The sequence below is a fragment of the Eucalyptus grandis genome, chromosome 10, assembly GCF_016545825.1.
Source record: "Eucalyptus grandis isolate ANBG69807.140 chromosome 10, ASM1654582v1, whole genome shotgun sequence".
Classification (NCBI taxonomy): Eukaryota; Viridiplantae; Streptophyta; class Magnoliopsida; order Myrtales; family Myrtaceae; genus Eucalyptus; species Eucalyptus grandis.
The window spans coordinates 37,926,449-37,944,974 of record NC_052621.1 but is presented as its reverse complement, the minus strand read 5'-3'; the positions used below and the strand labels follow the sequence as shown (position 1 = coordinate 37,944,974).

At 38.4% G+C, this 18,526-nt stretch overlaps 2 protein-coding genes across 2 annotated transcripts; both read left to right on the top strand.

The window, feature by feature from the left end:
• The first annotated feature begins 2,484 nt into the window (after positions 1-2,484).
• LOC104423247 (trimethylguanosine synthase) lies at positions 2,485-5,638 on the top strand. The gene is made up of 6 exons (XM_010035752.3): positions 2,485-2,678; positions 3,035-3,281; positions 3,589-3,724; positions 4,235-4,326; positions 4,823-4,946; positions 5,027-5,638. Exons 1-6 carry the CDS (start codon positions 2,612-2,614, stop codon positions 5,102-5,104), a joined length of 744 nt encoding a protein of 247 aa, XP_010034054.2. The 5' UTR covers positions 2,485-2,611; the 3' UTR covers positions 5,105-5,638.
• An 851-nt stretch (positions 5,639-6,489) lies between these two features.
• On the top strand, positions 6,490-18,329 carry LOC104423246 (nudix hydrolase 3). The gene is made up of 21 exons (XM_039303466.1): positions 6,490-6,609; positions 7,010-7,189; positions 8,295-8,372; positions 9,188-9,284; positions 9,911-10,044; positions 10,266-10,347; positions 11,018-11,104; positions 11,831-11,937; positions 12,572-12,743; positions 12,883-13,139; positions 13,254-13,335; positions 14,321-14,386; positions 15,556-15,633; positions 15,730-15,825; positions 16,133-16,239; positions 16,367-16,535; positions 17,108-17,191; positions 17,271-17,365; positions 17,448-17,538; positions 17,621-17,767; positions 17,972-18,329. The coding sequence occupies exons 1-21, from the start codon at positions 6,557-6,559 to the stop codon at positions 18,023-18,025; spliced, it is 2,316 nt and encodes a 771-aa protein (XP_039159400.1). The 5' UTR covers positions 6,490-6,556; the 3' UTR covers positions 18,026-18,329.
• Positions 18,330-18,526: the final 197 nt, after the last annotated feature.

Below are 18,526 nucleotides of genomic sequence, written 5' to 3'. Positions count from 1 at the left end.
TTCTACAGGCTTGTTCATATAATGCCTCAAACAAAGCCATACCAATCTTTAGCTGAAAACTATTATTATATGTAAATTCCACCAAATGTAGTTTCTCATCCTTATTACCATGGCCGGTGACCTCCTCAAAGCCTCGCTAGGCCATGGTGAGATCGATGTCGCCTAACCATGGCGAGGCCGACCTTGCGATGGCTCAACAAAGTTGAGCTTCGATTGTGGTTGGGTGAGCTCAGCCTTGCCAGATTTGGGTGAGGTTGCTATCCATGGCCTAGGCCAACAATTGGCTTAAGGAAGAAAAAGAAGAACGGAAAAAAAAGAATAGAAAAAGAAGAAAAAAAGTGAAAAATATAATAAAATTATTTTAAAAAATTAAAAGAAATTCTAAATAATAAAAGAATTTGAGGATCATAATAAACACATTTTTATTCCGAGAGTAGAAATTTTGGATAGTTATTAAATACCTTTAAATAAATTTGTGAAAAACTATTTTTGAGCTGAAATTGTTCTTGGAAAGAAAATGGTTACCAAAAGTACCATAAATTTCACTTGTTTGTTGGAGTTGTAAAGATCGAAAAGGCTTCAAACCAAAGCTAGTTATGACAAACCCTCAAATTCTAAGTAAGCCGCAAACCACTTCATCTGATTGAAGCAGTAATGAAGCATGAAGGACAGACTTTTGCTCCAGAATATAGGGAAAAGCTATATGGAAGAAGTAAGACCACAGAATCAACATGTTTGGACATAATTGTGGTAAGTCACTTTGCGGTAACTATAAAGGAAACCCCTAGCAAGATTAGAGTCCACAGCTTACATCCAAGCTTCATCAAGCTTTTTCTCAAGGTCGACAGGTTGGCTCAGAATTCCCTATCTGGAAAAACAAGATTGGAGCCACGAGAGACCATCTATGTACAACGCTGCCGTCGCCCAGCCAGGTAGAATTCGCACCCACAAAGAAGGCCAACCACCATCAGCCGACTTCCCGCTTTCTCCACAGCTGGCGTCGACCACCCAGTCAGAGTCAGTGCGGTGTACGTGCAGGAAAGAGTACGAGTAAGTGACTGGCTTAGCCCCCTCCTTTTCTCCATGTGCTCAAGTTGTCTGATCCAGTGGAGGTGGATGCTTCCCTGCACCATAAACATGTCTCAGACGGGCAATAGCTAACTAATTAGCTTCATCACCAAGAGGTCTATTTGAGTCATCTATTGCGTGTCCTCCAACTCAAGAGTTTCTTGCGAAAGGCCTAGTCATTGACACTTTGACACGAGGTTGACATGGCCCATGTTATAAGAAGGCCACACTCACTCCTAATGTTTATGTTAATACGTGAAAACTTAAGAACGTGGTGGCGAGAGCAGGGTGGCGGAAGACCCTGCATCAACGGCAGAATAAACTCCCAAAAGAAAAGTGGTAAGCAGTCCAACAGTCAAGGTGCCAGTGGAAACAGCTTAAGTACCTCTTTGGAAGATTGTGGCACCCGTATTCCCTTTGGTTCACTGGTAAGCCCACCGTAGCAGAGGTACATACAATACAGAGATATAACCGAAGCCGGTAGAATGCTCCCATTTACCCGTTTCCATTGAATCAAGTATGATAACTTCTTTGAAAACTATTTGGTAAGAGAAACCATTACTTACCGCTGTATCTGCTTCGACAAACTACAAGGAAAGTTATGCACACGATAACCCAAGAAGCAACATCAAGGACTTACTAGGAGCTTCTTCATCAGGGGGGCAGTGACCTCATGGAATATCCACCACACCATCAGAGGAAGCCCGAAGAGGCCACAATATGCAATCAGAGCCGACCCCCTGCTAATCCTTGAGACCACAGTTCGGCACACGTAGCATGCACACGCAGTGCAGCAGGGTACGAGGCATGAAGGCGCCCTCATCCTCACTCATGACCATGCAATCTACACTTGGATTAGGGGAAAGCGAAACAAGGCAAAATGTCAGCACATTGTCGGGTGCAAAGCAAGTAGAACATTTGGTGATTACTGCTATAAATGATCGCCAAAATTAAATAAAACTCATGGGGTGATCTGTGAACCGTGGAGTCTACAATGTAAGCATCATTCTAGGAGAGATGATTGACCAAGCCTAATTGCGAAGAGCGAGACAAAAAATTAATCACATTTACATGGTAAGCTAATTGGGGGCAATCGAACTATCATGCATTCCACCGAAACAATAAGCTAAGATCAGGCAAAAGGCATCAAAGCTTGAGTTTTCCCTCGACTCCATCATCAAAAGTTGCATTTTTTTGAAAAACGAAACGGCGGGACTGAGACAGGGGGAACTCGTATAAAGAATTTGACGAGGTTCAAACGTTGGAAACACGACAAAGAAGAAACAGGGGCAGCAGAGAAAGCTAAGACAGAAAAAATGGCACCTACAAGACCGGTCAGAGCGGTTGCTGATCCGGGTAAGGCGGGTCTGATCTCAGACCAAAGTCAACCCGGACTATAAGATTAAGAAAATGCATAAGCCGTAAAATACAAAAAGGTGGATTCTTGCGCGAACGAACAGTACCGGCTCTCTCTCTCCCTCCACTCGACCCGGGAAGCCACCCTCCCAACTTGGCACGCACGAGCGAGAGCGGGAAGCTGCCGATGACGGCGAACGAGAGGGTTGCCGTTCAAGCTTCCCATTCCCGTCGTCTCAAGAAACGCAAGCGAGGTACTCCTGTTTTCATTTTCCTTGCTTACCTTGCTCGCTTATCAATTTCTGCTGATCTCCTTTTCAGCTTTTCGTTGGAGTGAATTTTCAAGCAAAGCTATTCCTTTTCCGATTTGTGTTACTCAGTTGATCGAGCAGAACATGTCGAAAATGCTCTCTTTTATGATACCCAAATTATCTGACCGACTCGAATTGCTAGTTGCTACAGGCCAAACCCTCAAAGCAATGGCCTTTTTTTCTCTCATGGGTGACCCCAGGAAAAGCAAATGTCCTCTTATTGTTCTGTCGCTCGCTGTCCCGACTTTTGTTGATATAATCCATCCGGGTTGAGATCAATTTATTGCATGTTCTTTCAGTTAAGTTGAAGCGAAGCAGGGGAAAGCGTGGGGATTGTGCCCTTATCAGTCCTCTAGTCAAGAAGTACTGGTTGCAAAGATATCACCTGTTCTCGAGGTATGATGAAGGTGTCGAGTTGGACGAGGAAGGGTGGTATTCTGTCACTCCTGAGGAGATTGCCATCCGACATGCAGAGAGATGTCGTGGAAAAACTGTGATTGATTGCTTTGCTGGTGTTGGGGGCAATGCCATTCAGTTTGCTATACTGTAAGTTCTTCGTTCACTGCTTCGCTGCACACTCTTTATACTAACTCTGGAATGCGATTGTGCAGAATGTTTTGGTGGTGAAGTTGAGAGAAATATATACATGCCTTCATTAAAAGCTTAGGAATTCTCAATGGGAGTTTCAGTTTTCTTGATAATGGTTAGATGCTTGAGATGCTTATATAACAGCCCTTTCTTGAATGTCTGTTGAGAAAGTTCATGATATTTTGACTTTTAAGGCTAATTAGTTTATCTCATTAGTGGGAGTATTCTTAGATTTATGAATTGAGATTGCCTTTACTTGCTGCAGATGTCACCATGTTATTGCAATTGATATTGATCCTCAAAAAATTGCATTGGCTCTTCATAATGCCAAAGTGTATGGGGTAGAAGACCGTATTGATTTTGTTGTTGGGGACTTCTTCCAACTTGCTCCATCACTGAAGGTAGTGATACAATATACAAGAGATGCTACTTCATTCTAATCATGCCCAGTTTTCACATGTCTGTTCATGTTGCAAAGGTAGTTGAGGCAGTCTGGGTTTATTGTGCTGCTTACATGCCATGCATAGTTAGAATAAGCTTTGCAGTTCAATTGTCACTTTTTGTTGAGTTGGAGACACTTATATGGTATTAATAATGGTTATGCAATACAAGAAGAATAAAGCAAGTAATGCCAACCATTTGGCAGGTGGCTTCTGGCAATGATTTGATGCTTCAGATTGAGCCTTGCTTTTGTTTTATGATTGCGTCATATAATGCTTGGTAGGTCCCTTTAATGATTGTCCTCCAATATCGCTTTGCAATCACATGTCTGGCATAATTATTCGGTTTAAATTCTTTCTTTGTGCTCAAGGTACAAGTGTGTTGCCTGGGTTCTCATGTTCCAGGCTCAACAATTTATGCTGCATTTTGCTCAACTATAAGTAAAATGCCCCTTGATTTTGTTTCATCAGGGTGATGTTGTTTACCTTTCACCTCCGTGGGGTGGCCCATCATACAAAATGATTCAGCAATTTAATCTTGATCTGCTCAAGCCAAAAGACGGGTATGCAGAATCTCTTCATGCACATTCTTGTTCATATCTAAGTGAAAGGCCTTTTCAGATAGTGATGAAGTTATTGGTTGTGTGTAAATTATTATACTAGAGGAGTAAAAGTACCTGAATCAATTTTTAACTGAAAATAATACAAACAGTACTACAAATTTTTCTCTTTCTTTGTCTAAACAAAGAGGAGTTCTGTTCTTTGTAGTAGTGTCATAGGTCAATGGTATGAATAACTGAAAGGAGAAAGGAGGTCAAACTATATTTCCTCTGAACTAACTTTACCAATGCATTCTTTCCATATCAATAGTTATCTTATGTGTGCACGGCCTGAGTGTTATCACAAACCTCAATCAAGATGAATATGGTCTGTAGGCTGTATGATTCTGCAGTACTGTCGTCACCTAATTCTGAGACTTCCATTGTTGTGGCTAGGCAAAAAATTATCACCATTTTTTTCCAGAAAAAAAAAATGTATCTAATATCCATCTAATGACAGCTATTCAGTATTTCAAGCTGCTCAGAGGATAACACCAAATATCGTCATGTTTCTTCCCCGCAACATGGACTTAAGCCAAGTGGAAGAGCTCTCTTGGCTTTCTTCTCCTCCTTTACATGTTGAGGTACTGCCTTGTTAGATTATAACCCTTTTTGATGGACTTGATTTGTCTTCTCTGCATAACATGATAGGAGAGATCTGCAGATTGAAGAAAATTATGTGGATGGCAAATTCAAGGGCATAACTGCTTACTTCAGCAATGTTGCATGGAGGGAGGCCTGACCGTCATGCTCTCCCAGGCCGTTGCCATGGCTAACTCATTAAACTGGATCAACTAGTAATTTTTTTTTTAACCGGAGCATAGCATTTCGGTGCCATGCGGCTGATGTTCAGAGAATTTTTTCAGCAGTTCATGACCAAGTAGAATTTGATATGCCTGGCCAAGAATAGATTTTTCCTGGATGGTCATTCTTGTAGGGATTGTTTTTAGAGTCTTGCCATTTGAAAGCTTTTCTGGTGAGAAAAAATCACCTCGATTGGCATTCTCAAAAGGGTTTGGCTTTGGACAAGGTGATGAAAAATTGCTGAATGCTGACCGGTGGTAGACGAAAAAGCTATCACGCCATGTTTAGCAGGAACGATGGTGACTGAAGAAGAAAATATAACTGTGTGCGGTGGCTGGTATTCATACTGCTAGTCAAAATATGTGCGGTTTGATGCCATTTGATTGACTTCGGTGACTTGTCCATATGCAAGGGGGAAAGGATGTAAACAATTCATAGTCTACTGATATAAAAACATGTTTATTTGTAAAAACGGTTGACTGCCTGTGATCTACAAGAGCATTTCAACATGATAAATCAATTATTTCACTAGCATGTAATTGACAAATGAACGTTGGTGCTCGTAAGATCAAAACATTATTCCTAGTATAGTACAAAATTCATGGTAAATTAGTTATTTGGTTCATAAGTCATAATCGTGAACTGAAATTACTAGTAAATTACCTATGCAATCTGTAATCTACTCACTAATAGGGTGATCACTTGTAAAATTCAAGATAATCGGTAATCTACTATCAGGTTTTGACGATAGGAAAAGATTATTGTTCTATTGGTAATTAATTAATAGTTGACCATACTGATAAATTATGGATGAACTTTGAAGTATTAATCGAAGTTTAAATCTATGATCCATTATTCAAGTTTAGTGAATCCGTTTTTGGCAAATGGAGAAGCGACGATTATTCAAGACAGACAGGCAGAATTTCGCGTACAAGTACTTTTTCACATATTAAATACCCAGAGACCTTTTTTCTCCGAGAAGACATCCTCAGCCGTGTCCGATTTGACTCCGTCCAGAACCCGAATCAATACTCAGCCGAGATCACACGCCGGGCCATATTCTAATCTCGCTTCTCGCTCTCTTGCATCTGACATCGAGACGCTGAAAGAGAGCGGTTTGAGTGGCGAACCTGTGATACTGATTCACTGAAACATGGCGGAAGCTCCGGCTCACTCTGGAATTGAGTATTTTGACGTCCTCACCAGGACTGGTGAAAAACCGGCATTTGCAAACCCAGGCACGCGCCTCTCCCTCTCTTCGTCCAACCCTTTTTAGTTCTTTGTTTGCTGCCTCGAAAATTGAGTGAAAAGAAAGAACTTGATATGAGGAAACGCGGGTATCATTTTCTTCCGTTCAATCATGGGTTCTTGATGATGCGATTCTTTTTTAATGCTGATGGGATCACTTGTTGGGTCGGCTGGAAAACGGGAGCGATGTGAAAAGTACTCAGCTTTGAGTGTATCCCGAGTCCTGACAAAGCGTAGGTTGTGTCTTGTCTTAATAGCATGGATGGTGAAACTGTGCTGTCTTTTTCCTCATCATAGCACTGCTTTATGTTGGACGATCAAGCTGGTAATTGAACTGCTAGAATTAAGTTAGTTCTACGCCTGTCTCTACCAACTTTACGTATTCAAATCGTTTTACCAGTTTAAAGCTTTACTGTCCGGTACCCTTTTCTTTAACTGGAAGCAATATCTGTCATATTAATCTGCATTGTTTGCTCATAAACATCAAGACATCTATTCAAGAACCTTTTTCCCCCTTCAAACATATTTATCGACTAGTCTTTTTGACCCTTTTCCCTTCCCCTTATTTGCATACTGTTGCTGTTATCTTGTGCAGGGGTGATGTGCACCGTGATGGGGATTACCATCGAGCAGTTCATGTGTGGATATATTCAGAGAGTACACAGGAACTTCTCCTCCAGAAGCGTGCTGACTGCAAGGACTCGTGGCCAGGCTGCTGGGATATTTCGAGTGCTGGCCATATATCTGCTGGCGATTCCTCGCTTGTGACAGCCCAGTTAACAATCTCAATCCTTTAATAATGCTTGATTCTCTGCTTCTAGGTTCAGAGCAATTCTATGCTCTGCAGGAACTACTATTAGCGTTTTCATCTTTGTGGCATCTACATTAAGATTTGGGCCTTATATTTTGCTGTGGTTCAATTTTTATACATGACTCCTAGTAAGTTGTGTTTTGTTGTTACCTGGGTCGTTTTCTAATGGCAATGCTTCCCACAGTACTGTTACCTATAAAGAAGTAAGGCTATTTTCTGTTATCTTGCAATCACAGATTACCTTGGGAGAAAGTTATTCGCCTAAAAACTACCAGTTTGATCTATATTTTATAAAGTTCTTGAGATCATTTTTTTTCTACTGGCAACAATTCTGATAGAGCTGCTCTTGATGTGGATTCCCACCATTGCAAGTTTTCACCTCAATTTGTGTACATATTTGTAATTTTCATTCATTAGCATTTTTTGTGAAGACTATTTGCAGTTTCTCTTCATCTCGCCACTATAGAACTAATTTGGCTATTTGCTAGTTGCAATTTTAAAATATGCATGATTTCTCTTCTTATCTTGATGCCCATGCAACATGATCTGTCTTCCAGTCTGAAAGTGCAGTTCTAGATCCACTGAGCTCGTAATTCTGACTTTGACTGGCAGAAAAGGAAAGAAATAAGAGGATGGACCTTGGCCAAGGCCTTTACGACCCTGAAAGCTTTAATTATATACAAACCATGTCGTAGAAATATAATAAGAATTCACGAGGTAGAGTACTTTTTTCCTTCAGTAAAGCAATAATCCCAATTGGTGGAAAGAAGATGCTTTATATATAATTGTAAAAATTGATTTTAGAGAGCTGGCTTATGATTGTATATGAAGGCTCCTGTGAGTTGTGGACCTGTTTGTGAAGAAACTTTTTACAATAATATTAAAATCTAGAACAGAAACTAAATACACTGAGAAATTCATGCCATTTCCTTTACATTTACTGAATTTATATGTTCCTGACTTGATGTTTTATGGTTATTTAAATTACATGCTTGCTCTGGCCACCAAAAAAAAGAATTACCTGCTTGCTCAATCATGCTTATTCTGAGATAAACTTTGTATGCCTCAGGAGGGAACTTGAGGAGGAGCTAGGGATAGTCCTTCCAAAAGATGCATTTGAGTTGTTATTTATTTTTCTTCAAGAGTGGTTAGTGACCCTTACCTCCATTTCTGCAACTGTTTCCTTTCCCTCCAAAGACGCATCAACCAGGCTAGACATTTTCAAGATTCTGTATTCATTCTTCTTCATATCAATGGATTGAAGCATTTTCTCATGTTTCAAGTTATTAACTGTAGCACTGGTACCCACGGAACATTGTGTGCAATCTATGGGGTTTTGACTTGTGCATGTCATGTAATGGGAGTTCCAAGATAGGGTATCATGTCGTTTTAAGTTTTACACTTTATTTGAAAAAGACACAATTAATACTTCCACAACCTCTCTTAAGTGCTTTATTGGCTAGCCATTTGATGTGTTTTCGTGTGCAGCACAGTTGCTTTAATGCTTTTGGCAGTCACACTCTGTCTTACTCCATTTTTCCATTCTTTACTTGAACAAGTTCTTGCTTCTGGAATTTGGTCAATTGAAATTTAATATCCTTATGTTGAGATTTTATTAAACCAAATTTGAACTAAAAATTCGCGAAATTTAAGTTTTCATTACCTAGGATGAAGAAATCTGTTTACATAGTATGAGAAGCATCAGATCCAGAAGTTGCATCATCAATTACTGAATAAGTAGAAGGCATCCTATCTACTACTGAGCACCGTGCATTTATATGACTTCTTCATGAGGTTATATTAAGACAAAGTGTTAAAAGTCAGTTTTCTCCAAATCTTCAATAACAAATGATTTTAGAGGTTTTGGCCAGCTTTAATATTTCTTTCATTCTTTTTAATTTGCTCAAAGGACATTCAGGGTATTCATACTTCATTGACTTCTTATGTTGCTTTCCCATGCAGTGTGACAAATGATGGTGATTTCATCAATAATGAATTTAATGATGTCTATCTGGTGACCACTCTTGATCCAATTCCATTGGAGGCCTTTACGCTGCAGGTACCATGCTCTTGTCTAAAGTGAGTTTTGTTCTTGCCCACTCAGAAGATGGTCTTCCTTGTAGTGGTGTTTATGTATAAATTGGAGGATCATCAAGATAAAAGCATGTATGAACGGTAGTCAATATGCATCTAGGTAGATATGTGCATGAACATTCGCATGGAAATTTACAAATATAGATGGGACCATATTCTTTGCCAATTTGTCATTTGTCAGCATGTTAAGTTGTTCAGGGTTTTTCAGTTTGATGGAGAACTTACTGGAGAACGGCAAATTTATTTATCCCAAAATAGAGCTTCATATTGAAATGATTACCGGCATCTCCAGGATTTTGCTCTTTCATATTAATTGCTTCTTTTAATTCGAGTACTTGTCTACTGTAAGTTCATGACATATATCTTTTTAGGGTTTTGTTAACAAGTGCCCCCGGGACACTTTTAGGCTACGCTTGATAAGGAAATGTTTTCATTTCTAATGCACTGCTTACCTGTAACAAGAAAATGTAAATGCATTGACATTTTTTTCTAATTTGAGATGTTTTACAAGTGCCCTTATCAACCTTCTTATTATCTACTACTAAAGAGGTTTTCAACAACTATACCATCTGAGATCTTTTTGTTGCATAGGAAAGCGAAGTATCTGCTGTTAAGTACTTATCTTATGATGAGTATAGAAGTTTCCTTGCTAAAGAAGATCCTGAGTACACCCCATTTGACGTGAATGGGCAGTACGGGCAACTATTTGACATAATTACACAAAGGTAAGCTTCAGAATAGATGCTTGCTATGAGAAAGCCTAATGAACTTTTGTTATTTCATTTGGAGAAGTTTTAGCTTAGGCTAGATATCCTATCATTTAGTTTATTGACATTAATTTTTAACTTGAGAAGTAATTGAAAGAGTTATGGGTAATTTCTTCCTTATGGGCATTTGCAATGTTTTATACCACTTGCATAATCTATTTTATCTAAATTTATTAAAGGTACAACCAGAAGGCCATTGACCGCAGCTTGGCTCTACAAAAGAAAATCCATCGCTATGCTTCTGTTACCCTCAAGGCAGAGGTTGTAATTCCTTTGGTGGAATTTATGTAGATCTCTTTTCTCATATCTGTCATAATTTGTAGCAGCTAGTCTTGGATGGGTATGATTCTCAGGTCATTTATTTGTTTAACCGAAGGGGATAAAGGACTATAGAAGCTGCTTGCAATTCTTTTGATATTTTTATTACTCTAACTCATTGCGCTAATTGTAGACATAATTGCTATTTGATGTGAGTTCATTTTGTCTTTGCCTTTTGTTTTTAGCTCTGTTGTCCAACCACATTCATTAGGAAGGACTAAATACATGCCACCCCTACCCCAGTATAAGATGACTGTCTTATTCCTAGGGGTTACACAAAGAAGCTCATTTTCTACTTCTCTGAGAGAATTTTTTTTTTAAAAAAAGTGCATGTGTAATGTGCAGTGGTCTCGGTGACTTTTTCTTCATATCTATGTATCTTATATGTGGAAAAATCTTGTGAGGATCAGTTCAGTCTTGGTTATGTGATGTCAGCCAAAAAGGCCTTTGCACTAGCTTGCTCAAAAGTAGTAGTGGAATTTACTTCTTATACTTCAAGGTTCTTTTTTACATTTTTTTTCTTGCATGCACAAGAAACAACGTTCATCTCTTTATCTACAAAAAAAGAAACGATATTCACCTTTTCATTTCACTCTCACATTTTCTTGTGCAGCTTTCAGGGCTTTCAAATGGAGAAAGGGAAGCCCTGCTTTTAGTAATTGAGGCTGCAAAAGTTATTGATGAGATCTTCTACCTACAGGTTGGTAAAACTGTATATGCATATCCACAATTATTTCTAGATCAATACTGAACTTTCTTAAGTGAAGCATACTTTACCTCTACCTTTGATCGGTATATGTTAAAATATGGTGCATGTGTGATACCTATCAATTGGTAATTCTTCACCTTAAAATGGACCCTTGGACTGAAGGAACTAGCCTATCTTGAGTCAAGTACTGGTATCGATTTTTTTTTTTTCAGTCAATTACAACATCAAATGGCGGTCCAGTAGTTGCAGAATGAGAAAGATAGTGTTAGATAGGACGTTCAATGGCATGAGATGATCCATATAGTTGATGCAGCTATGGGGGTAAAGCTTTGTTGTTTTTATCATTAAAAAAATTTGATGCGGTCGTAATTTAATAACTTATCTACTGAGACTGGCGAGAGGATATTCTATTATCAAATGCTTTTAATATAGTCCTTATTGTCAGGCTGTGAATGATTCTGCATATTTTTGGCTGCTTTCATAAATCATTACATGCCTTGTTCGTTTCTTAAAAGGCAAGGTTGGTGTTCGCTTTATGAAGATAGCAGTAGGATCATGATGATACTAACCATTCTTTTCTTCTAGTCAAACTTATTGTCATAGACAGAGGTACTAATTCCTGAATTATAAGAGGGTTGAGAATCCTTCTATACTACAGCTTAAGCAGCTTTCTGCTTGATTTGATTTTGGTGGGTAACTTTTTGTTTATTATTTTAGGTATGGTACAACAATCCAGCTTTGAGGGATTGGTTGAAGGAGCATGCTGCTTCGTCAGAGCTGGACAAGCTTAAATGGATATACTATTCAATAAATAAAAGTCCATGGTAAACCAAGATGGAAAGCTCTGACTTGACATGTCTCTCATTTCTTTTATTCACATCTCTCTTCTTTCTTAGTTGGTTAGCAAAAATGGCACTCTCATACGTGTGTGCAAATTTTGACAAGGAAAGAGACGGTGTAATTTCAGTTATTTTAGAAAATCCATCAAAATGCTAGTTGGGTGTAAAAGTTAATTTAAATCTAGAGTTCGTGAGAGATTTATGAAATAAAATAATAGTTTGTCAACCCTTTTAAATTATTATTTTGCCCATTTTTCAGTTATATACAGCTTTCATTCATTTTATCTTTCATGGAATTTTTGGGTGAAAGTTTGAGATGGAAAGTTGCCTTTGGGTTTTTTTTTTTTTTTTTATATGATATAGAGAGATAAGAAACAGTCAAGATTAGTGAAACTCTCATTAGAAGACCTTTTATAGTATTTATGTTGGTTTCGGAAAAGGTTATTGCCACAGATAATTTCCTTTAGTGGAAGTTTCAGAGTGTTAAGGGACTGACATGATTAATTGCATCGTTTTAAAACTTCCATTTGATTTTGCATGGGTGGTCACCTTTTTAAATTTTTATGTCCTTCATGACATCTAGAATTGTCAAAGAATGATAGTTTTTATCTGTCCACAGGTCTTGCCTTGATGAGAATGAGGCATTTTTGACAACTGCAGATTCAGCTGTTAAGTTGCTCTCCAAACCTGCAAAGCAAGTAAATGGGTGGAAGGGTATAGAATATAAGGTTGCATTTCCCATGCAAAAACCACCCAGTGCAAACTTTTATCCTCCTGACATGGAAAAAGAGGTATCTCTTTAAATTGATCCAAATTCAAGAATGACCTACACCAGCTAACATCCATTCAAGATTGGATTTGTAATCATTGAAGCTGTCTATTCCCTATATATCTGCTAGAAAGTTATTTTAACTGCTTGTGTGGAATCAGGAATTTGATTTATGGAAGAGTAGCTTATCAAAAGATGAACAATCGGAGGCAACTGGCTTTTTCAACGTCATTAAGAGGAAAAGTCAATCTAGTTTGGACGGAGCCTCATCTATAGTTTCTGACGAAAGTAATAATAATAATACAGTCAAACCAGTTCATGACCTTTTTATTGTCCCCTATTCACAAGAGTACAGAGCTTTGCTTACAAAAGCTGCTGAACTGTTGCATAAAGCTGGAAATTCAACTAGCTCCCCAAGGTATTGTTGGTTGAAGTATTACCATTACCAATTCATTGGGTCATTCTATAAACATGAACATGCCAATACTGGCTGAGTTGTTCATAAACACCTGTACTTTCTTGCTTTTTGTAGCTTGAAGAGACTATTGCAAAGCAAGGCTGAAGCCTTTTTGTCCAATGACTATTATGACTCAGACATTGCCTGGATGGAGTTGGTTAGTATATATTGCCTTTTGTTTCATCTTTAATGTCATAATTCTCATTGTGAGTAGACGTGTTACTTCTGAGATTGAAATTCTGCAGTGGCTGGCTGTAGTATATCTACAATGGGAGAGAGGACCTAGCAAGTGTAAGATGTAGCTCTGGTTTGATAAGTATTCTGACGACATTTTAGCATACCTATGAGCTTTATCTACTGGAGGAAAAGAGAGTCCTCTGTCAATCTCCATCTATTAGGAAGTACAGAGTTCACCTTAGCAGTTAGGTATCTGGAGCAGAAAATGTAGAAGCTTGACTAAGAGAGATTAAGGTTGCTGAGACTGGTTGCCACCACATTTAGGATTAGGGCGATAATTTGATAAATTTGAGAAAGAGTTTTGGGTGGAATTCTGAGATAATATTCCTTCTCGTAGTCTTTGAGTAAAAATTTCACCAGCTGAATAAGATGAGCTTTCTTCCACTGGTTGCAAATGGTGCTGCTGTGACCTTTTCCTCTAAAATAAAAGATTTATGATGAGGGACTCTCTTTAACAAACACTCATCTTAAGAATGGTGTCAGTTTACTTCTAACCGTATCCCATTCTCAGACCTCTTTAGTGCAAACCATTGATGATTTTGTCACTTCTCCTGTTGGTGTTGAGAAGTGAATGCTTGAAGAAAATTTTTTCAGTCTGTAGCTGGTTATGTTCTCAGTAGTTTAATGCTGCAATATTCTCTTGATAATGAAGGTCACTAGCCTAGTTATTATGCTGATTTTTTACCCAGCTGGAGCATTGGTATCAAGCCAGGTTTTGGCCTGCATGGACAGTCAGAAAAAATGGTCATTTGTTCAATTTTTAGTGGCTATAATTTGTTAAGTTGGTTATCTCATGATCTAGAATTGCTGGGAAAGAATAAAGATGCTCATCTTTTAAAATCAAGTTCTGGAAGTATTCCTACATTACTAATGTATCGATCCTCTCACTTTTCCCTAACTTGAAGGACTCCAAGTTGGATGTGACTATTGGCCCTTATGAGACTTATGAAGATGCGCTATTTGGCTACAAGGTATTATTCCCCCAGAATTTTCATCCATGCATTGTAGGTTCGCCATGCATGTATGTCATAGAGCCTACTTGTGATTCACTCTCATATAGATTGTTTAACCTATAACAGTTTTGGATACTGACCTCGGAAGAAGACTGTTTAATTGCATTAGCAGTCTAAAAATACGAACAGCAATGGATGAGGTGGTTGTCTTCAGAGATGAATAGTAGAGTGACATATATTCATATCATTGATAGGTATCGGTATATAATTCTGAACAAAGAAGAACATGATCTTCTGATTTTTATCCTTCTGCAAGGTAGACAAGAAAAAATATCTGTTGCTAAAATTACAAGAGAAAATCTGAGAAACCACTGCAATTGACCTCGGAAGCATACAATCACCAGACTGGTTGGAACCTTTGTAAATGATGCCTGTGGAGCCTGGACTCCTGAAGTCCGGTCTTTACCTATCATGTACAGATTTTAAGTTGATGTAGCTGATAAAATTGTTGAAATTCCTTCATTGACAGTGCCAGACTTCCATTTCAAATCTATGTGCATAACATTCACATCGATGTCTCAATACTTTATGAGGTCTTGATAAAATTGTGTCCCTTTCTCTTCCTTGAAGTTTTGATCTTGCTACCCATGCGTCGTAGTAACTCCACCAGTCCTGTTATTTTATTCCTCATTAGCCTTTAGATATGTCCTTATCGCATGCACTCAATTGACCTTCACAGAAAAAAAGTACTTTATGATTGAAATGTTGAAGATGAAAGAATATTTGAGGTGACTGCGAGCAAATGGTGCAAAAAATATGTGAGAGAGAGAAGTATGGAAAGGGAAGCAAAAGTTATGATGTTACTGGTGATTTGTTTTTGACTGACTTTATATATATTATATATATATATTTATCTCTATGTATCTATCCTCAATCTAATAAACCAGTTATCAAAGCAAGAGATGAATTATTTTTAAGTAGGAAAGGGAGAAAATATGCAAGAAATGAGTACTCACTTTTGTCTGTATAGTATGGAATACCATATGCAACGATGTTGATATGCCTCGTGATAATGCTTGGATGCACTTTAGGTGCAGCTCAATGCCCTTTAACATGTCCATGGTCTTGTACTAATATTTGTCTCTGCATCTTTGGCAATGCTACTATCAATTCGTAATTTGCATTAGGCGACATTTGAAGCTTTTATTGGTATTCGTGATGACAAGGCGACTTCTCAATTAAAACTCTTTGGAGATAATCTTCAGGTACCTTTGTCAAATCATCTTCCACAGAGACTCAATAAATATAGTCCAACTTTACTGATGTAGGATACTTTCTTATCTTTTGTAACATCGCACTAGGTATTGGAACAAAATCTGCCTTTGGACAGTGTATACAAATCGCTAGATGTGATTGCTGCACCAATACGTGTCATTCAGCTTGTTTACAATGCAGGGGTGAGTTTTTGGTTATTCAGCAGAATGTGAATCATTATGATTGCATTTACAATGCAGGGGTGAGTTTTTGGTTATTCAGCAGAATGTGAATCATTACGATTGCCTGTGGACTTATTTCATATATGGTCTTATATTCCGGTTAATGAACACCTCTTTCTGGAGTAAGATTGTGGACACATATTTTCCTTAGCCAGTTCAATAGTAACAATTTTCTACTCATCGTTTGACAGTTTGACTGATAGTTATGCTATCTTAGACACCCTGATGCTTTTATTTTCTGAAAACTAATTGATGGATTGATACCCAGGATGTCAAGGGCCCTCAAACTGTTGCTTTTAATTTACCAAATGATGAGCGTATCGTGAAGGATCGAGGAACATCAATGGTCATCCTCAAGAATGTTTCAGAAGCAAAGTATGACTTCCTTGCCACCTTTATGATTGTTGTATTTCCTTTAGATTACAGCATAATGTCTGCATCTGATTTTCTACACCCTGAAGTCGCTTCTTATGCTTCTCAACTCTCTTCTTATTAAAACCAGGTTCAAGCATATTCTCCAGCCCATAGCAGCTGCATGCATTTCAAGGGAACAATGTGGGCTAGTAGATTTCGATTCTTTCTTTACTCACACGATTTGCCATGAGTGCTGCCATGGAATTGGCCCCCATACCATAACTCTACCAAATGGTCAGAAGTCTACAGTGAGACTAGTTAGTCCCCTCAACTTTACCTTGTCATACTTTTTTTTCCCATTTCCTTCTCATTGTTGTTATCATAATCTCGTGGTTTAATAGAATTTTAAATAGCAAATTGTTTTTTTTGTCCAACATGTGTTGAAAGACAATGAAGATTGTGCTTTTGATGCTAACACATTGCAATAGATGGTGAAGAGAATCCCATTACAAGGTCCAGCACGGCAGCTCCAAAATGCCTGTTGTTCACAATGTACACCCATAAAAGTGAAAGTATAGACTTAAAGAGCTACTTTCTCATTTCTCTTTTGCCAATAAATCTCGAAACTCATGTGATTCCATGTCTGTATATACCGTGTCTGTCATCCAGAAACCATCACTTGATTTGCTTGATAATAAAGGAACTAGTACTAAGATACTGACCAATGTTGAAAATATTGCTCGTTTTGAGAAAAGTTACTCCATGGGATACTATTGCATGCTTATCGACATGGGAGTGTAGACAGACCCTTCCATGTAGGAACTTAATGTAAGAATTCCAGTATTCTTCTCTCTTGGCTTCAGTGACATTCTTCTATCTACCAATGCAGGAGCTTCAAGAACTTCACTCAGCTTTGGAAGAAGCAAAAGCTGATATAGTTGGTCTGTGGGCGCTAAAGTTTCTTATTGACCAGGTAATGATGTTTTAGGTTCTGGAAATATCTAAAATAAGGCTGATATTCTTACTCTTACACGATTTGCAATGGCATTCAGGACTTGCTTCCAAAGACTTTGGTTAAGTCAATGTATGTCTCTTTTTTAGCTGGATGCTTTCGCTCGGTTCGTTTTGGCTTAGAGGAAGCTCATGGGTAAGCTAGCTATACATGGATCCTTGTCCCATCATATCGACAAATTCCCACTGAGCTGTATATGGTCCTGTTATATTACCAGGAAAGGTCAGGCGTTGCAGTTCAACTGGTTATTTGAGAAAGGAGCACTCGTGTTGCATGATGATGAAACATTCAGCGTCGATTTTACAAAGGTACTACAGTGGGCATTCCCCACGTCCTTAGCGTCATTTTCTGTTTAGAATAACCAATTGATTGCCATAAATCCTTTGTAAGGTTGAAGGTGCCGTAGAAAGCTTGAGCCGGGAGATACTCACAATTCAAGCAAAAGGTGACAAGCGGGCTGCAAGGTCCCTCATCAATAGATATTGCAAAATGACAGATCCACTCAAATCTGCTTTGCAGAGACTAGAAAACATTCAGGTAGTATTCTATAACTTTTGCATCTACAAACTCCGTCATACTTTTCCTTGGTTTAATATGGACATCCTAAGATGTTAAAGAGCAGCACTAGATCAGCCAAATAAAGAGAGACACCCTGTACCGAACAGTCTGCCATTCTATGAGTTGAGGGTATTTTTCAGTGTGCTGGCGTATTTCTCACATGTCTTTGCCTAATGGTTTCAGGTCCCAGTGGACATTGCTCCCATATTTCCGATTGCTGATTTGGTGTCGGAGTGAAAGGATCGGAGTGAAAGGAAAGGAGTACTCCGTGCTCAGCTTGTCTTCTCAGCTGTTGTGGCATTCTATATTAATTCATGAGAATCAGGCTTTATTCCCCCGCGAGAACGAAGAAATAACTGGAAGAGCCCTTCCAAATGACATTATGGCGTCTTCCATCAGTTATAATTGGCAAAACTCTTCATGCTTAATACAGTGATTTATGATAAGTATAGGAGAGGGAATGTCTTTACGTTACATGTTCTGTTAGAATGATAATTTCCTAATCACATATATATATATAATTATTAAAAAAAAAAAAAAACCGAGGCAATGCACTAGAATGATAAATGATATGGTGTCTTTTCGAAGGATTTCATTATTGAGTTTTCTAAGCACTAGTTGAAGAGTCAATCAAGAAATTTTTTAAACCATTAGGGGTTCGCCTCAGTAGGCTTTCTTCCAACTTGGAAGGGCAAGGTGGGAGTTCAAATCCCCACCTTCTCAAAAGGGATTAGGAGT